The following is a 5,029-nucleotide window of genomic DNA, read 5'->3' on the forward strand; positions in this document are numbered from 1 at the left end:
ATGCAGGACTGGAGGGTCCAACCCGAGCTGTGAGACCGGAGGGTCTTCATTGAGACACATGATCGAAGGGTCCACACCGAGCTGTGAGACCGGAGGGTCCTCACCGAGACGCATGACCGGAGGGTCCATGCCGAGCTATAGCCATGAGAGGCTTATTATTTGTGTATGTGGTATTCTAGGAAACTCACTAAGCTTCGTGCTTACCATGTTGTGTGATATGTGTTTCAGGTACTTTTCAGGATCACGGGAAGGCGCCGGCTTGATTGTACATACTAGTTAGAGACCATGATTTGAGGATTCTGGGATTTTATTAAACATTGTTGACTTGTGTTTTGACAACTTATACCTTTTGTGGTTTTTGGAAAATGTGATATTGAGTTTATGTGATATTAAAAATTAATGAATGTTTTATTTGAAAATTTACAGTGTTACATATAAGGACCCCTCAAATCACAATGTATCAACTGAAATAATTTACTAGACATATTGCTGTGACAAACAAATGCAAACTTTTTTTTGTTTAGCTAATGGACATATCATACAAACATGCTTATCTATCCTTTTATTTAAAGCTAACTCCTTGCTTAATAACTTGAGCTTCTTATTTAAGTGATGCCTAAATTTCTGGTGCCATTGTTGTAAAATGACATTGTTGTGGAAGCTTTGACTAAATCATGCTCTAACAAATATAATCCTTTTATGACTTAACCCCTTCCAATCATTTGGTTGTCACTCATTTTCTGTATGATTGCATAATCATGATAAAGACCAACCATTGTAGTTTTATCTTTAGTCAACGAAGTAACTGATATAAGGTTTAGTTCAAACCGTGGAACAAATAGAAGATCATGAAGTACCAAACTATGAGTTAGTTGAATACTGCCCATCATATGTACTTGAATAAGCATCTAATTTGGCAATTTCACTATGGTATTATAAATATTTTGTTTGTTAACAAAAAGATTATGATCATTGCATATGTGTGTTGTTGCTCCTGAGTCTATAATCCATATATTGGATGTATAATTGCCAAAACTAGAGTTTAAGATGTAATGAGTACCTGCTTTAAAATCATAGGATGTAGTGACAACATTTAAAGAAGCGAGTTTTCCAGATAACATAGCAATGAGTTGCTGACATTGTGCATCAGTTAGACCTGTAACAACATCATTGAAGCCATATACATTTCCATGTGAATCAGAATTGGTAACAGGGACAGAAACAGAATTCGTCCTATTCTCATTGTTGTTTGTGAACTTGAAACCTGGTGGAAAATCATGCAACCAGTAACATTTCTCATGTGTATGTCCAGTCTTCTTACAATGTGTACAAATTATCTGATTCTTCCCGTAGCCTCTTTTTTTGATTGTTGATATAGGTTCTTGTTTTGTTGTTATCAGAGTATGAATCTATGACATTGAAAGCCATAGTTGATTGAAAACTTTGATTAGAACTTATGCTCCTCGGCCTTTCATTTTGGATGATTAACAAAAAGATTCGATTAACTTTTGGAATTGGATCCATTAAAAGAATTTGACCACGAATTTGAGTGAAATCATCATTCAACCCCATCAGAAAAGCCATAGTCTGCTCAACTTCTTTTGCTCCACCACAGGTACATAAACTACATGTGCAATGAACATCATAATTTGCTAATTCTTCCCATAAGACTTTAAGTTTGGTAAAGTATACACTTACAAAATCATTTACTTGTGTGACATTCATTATCTCACATTTGATATGAAAAATCCTTAGACCATTGCTCTGTTGAAACCTTTCCTTCAACTCTTTCCAGAATGTCTTTAGTGGTTTTGAGGTAAATCACTGAAGCAGTGATTTCCTTGGAAATAGAGTTCAATATCCATGAATTCACGATATTATTACTTCGATTCCATGACTTAAAACGATCAACGTCAGTTGAAAGTAGTTGAGGAATGGTTCCTTCAATGAAATCAATCTTATTCTTCACAGAAAGAGCAATAGTCATCGCTCTACTCCATGCTCCATAATTCTTTCCGGTAAGAATTTGTGAGACTAAGACAGTTCCGCAACTGTTCGAGTGATGAAGGAAATATGGATCATTGCTAGAACTGATTGAATCTGAGTTTTAACTGCTAGATTGAGTTGATGTTGACATATCAATGAAACAAGCAAAAAAAAAAAAACAGAGCAAAAAAATTGAGAATCAAGAACAAATGGAACAACAATCTGATCAAATAGATGAAAATGAATAACTATCAGAATGAAGATTGATTTGAACGAAGGACTGATACAAGAAATCAGAAGAAATTGATTGATGTGGAATGAAGAACATGTTTTCAAGAGTCGAGATTTAAAAACGCAAAAAAAAAAAAAAAATGCTCTGATACCATAATAAAGTTTTAGAAATGATAATTGTGATTCATGAAGAAAGAAATCTTCGATTAAAATGATCAAAACAAGCTTACATGGTTTATATACACTATTACAATGCACCGACTGTGCTAACATCCATCTAACAAGTTTCTAACAGAATAACCAGTTAATCACTTAATGTAACTAACGGAACGAGTCTGAAACAAACGTGTTTAACTCATAGCCATGTTACATTTATTTAACTCTCTTTCTCTCTCTACCTTTTTCTACCTCTTAACAAGTTATGACATTGGAACACCACCCCCTCTTCTTGTTGCTTCTTGTCATAACACCACTTTATGTTGCACACACCGTAAGCTCTTAGTGAGAGTTAAGGGATGAGACAAGCTCATGCATGTGTTAGGTGGGTCGATGACGGTAGACATCATTCTTTTTGTTTCCAAGTATTCGTTTTATGTTTATCAGTTCTTTTATTGTTGTTGGAACGAATGATAATTGTATTAAATCTTGGGCTTAAAACTATTAGAGTGCCTAAAAACTTTTAAGGACATACCAATCAAGATCTTCAATATTCAAGTTAGTTTTAATTTTCTATCTTGTCTTTTAATTTTTCCGATAACGGAACATTTTCTTATACATTTCTTATAATAGAGGTCACGAATGTTCAATTTGATTTCAGAATGAAACCTTGTAATAAAGAAATGATAATTGAATTTATTATTTGTGACAACGTTTAATCCTCAAAATTAAATTGTCCGCTTGTTCGCACTGGTACTAAAGATTGGATCTTTAATCATCATTATTAATTATTCAACTGTTTGTTCGATATCTTGATGCTTCGATAATTAGTTTACAATATTAATTATCGGATTGTGCTATTATCGTGTGTGAAATCGATCATTGACAAGTTAAAACCCATCTTTTAACAAAAGAAAATGTCACTGTCCTAGCAACATGTGCCTTTCCTTAGACCTAAACGGCAATTGAAACCGTCATAAACCTAGAGCAACAACTTTAACAAGAGGGGAATTTTAAAAAAATTATTGACTTGGAAGTATATATTTATATTTAGTTGGTGTAAAGAAATAACTTTAATATCCACACGTTGTAAAGTTTGAAAGAAAACGTTCTTCTTAATGGTTAAAGATGTTATTATGTCTTAAGCATAATCAGCTTGGCTGGCAAAATGTTGAACATGGGAGACCTTCATCAACACCACTGAACTTCTTCTTCTCAACATACCTAAGGTTGGGTTATTAGGTTATTACAGTTTATAAATGCATAATCTTATAAATAGTCTTTAATATTATGTATCTATTAAAAAGTATTGATTTCGGTAGAATTTCAATTTTATATATTTCTAATTATAGACTTCAAATAAGATCATTTTAATAATTATATTGTCTTTATTCAACTACACATTTAAATATTTACTTCATTTGCGTGGTGGTTGACATATTCTTTTATGTCCAATAAAAGTCTGAATTTTATTAAGAAACGAAAAATTACAAACAGTCAACACCAAGAACCCATCCATGTACCATCAACAAACCGATAATCATCCGTACAACTTTTGTAAGTTTCAAATGCAAACAATCTTGAGAATCGATAATTTAAAGAACTTCAACCAACCTAAAAGCTAGTAATCAAACCATCACAAAGTTTTTTACAAAATAATAATGCCAACAGATGGATTGCTTTTGATCGAAAGAGAATAAAAGAACAAATCACATTAGTCCAAATTCCTTGATTTTTTTTATTCTTTACACAATACATCCAAATTCCTTGATTTTTTCAGCAGACCCATAGTCATCATAGATAGAGAGTTAGGTGCTGTTTGTTTTTTGGAAAAAACCTCTTCAAACCTCTTACTGCTGCGCGGCGCAGCACACGCGCAACACTTTTCATTTCGCAGCTGTTTGTTTTTTAGAAGTCTTTTGAGTCAAAAACCTTTGCGCAGACTCTGTTTGGCGCAGCACTTGTAGTGCCTCTTCTAACCTCTTCCAACATCTTCTTCTTCTTTTTTTATTGTTGAAATTTTGATTATATGTTATTAAAATTTTATTTTACATTTTTTTTTCCGTTTTTTTTCGTTTATTCTTATTGAATTTTTTTTTTTATATTCAATAATGATAATTTCTTGATGAAATATCATTATTTTTTACTAAAATATCTTTATTTTTTGTTGAAATATCATTCTTTTTTACTGAAATATCATTAATTTTTACTAAAATGTTATACATTATTAAATTTTACGTATTAAAAAGTTATTTTCGATTTATAAAATTAGTTTAATTTAAATTTTTAATATCTGCAGCAGTATACAGATGTTAAAATAACAAACACGCTTCTTATTATAGTCTGCAGCCGTTTGGTCCACCTCTTCTACTGCAGAGGGTTGCAGAGGTGGTCCGCAGACTTCATGAATTTTTGTTTCAGAAAATCAAACAAAGAGTGCATCAAAAAAAAAAAAAAAAAAGGTACGGAATCTTGAGTAACTAAATTTATATGACAATCTAACCTTAAACGTCACTTTTTCAACATTATTAAGAAACAAGCTTGGATTGATGAAAAATCAAAATGGAAGTCCCCTGCGAGTTCCCATAATATCAATTCCAACAAAATTAATGAATAATTCGTGTTTTCATATAAATAACCTCCTACTTTTATTAAA

General features: G+C 32.1%; 1 protein-coding gene across 1 annotated transcript; it reads right to left on the bottom strand.

Moving 5' to 3' along the window:
* Positions 1–704: 704 nt before the first annotated feature.
* LOC145007145 (uncharacterized) lies at positions 705–1,987 on the bottom strand. Its single transcript, XM_078966132.1, has 4 exons — positions 1,734–1,987; positions 1,507–1,624; positions 1,061–1,409; positions 705–805 (listed from the first exon to the last, which is right to left on the bottom strand). The coding sequence occupies exons 1-4, from the start codon at positions 1,985–1,987 to the stop codon at positions 705–707; spliced, it is 822 nt and encodes a 273-aa protein (XP_078822258.1).
* Positions 1,988–5,029: the final 3,042 nt, after the last annotated feature.

The sequence above is a fragment of the Lactuca saligna genome, chromosome 1, assembly GCF_052625555.1.
Source record: "Lactuca saligna cultivar CGN05327 chromosome 1, ASM5262555v1, whole genome shotgun sequence".
NCBI classification, from domain to species: Eukaryota; Viridiplantae; Streptophyta; class Magnoliopsida; order Asterales; family Asteraceae; genus Lactuca; species Lactuca saligna.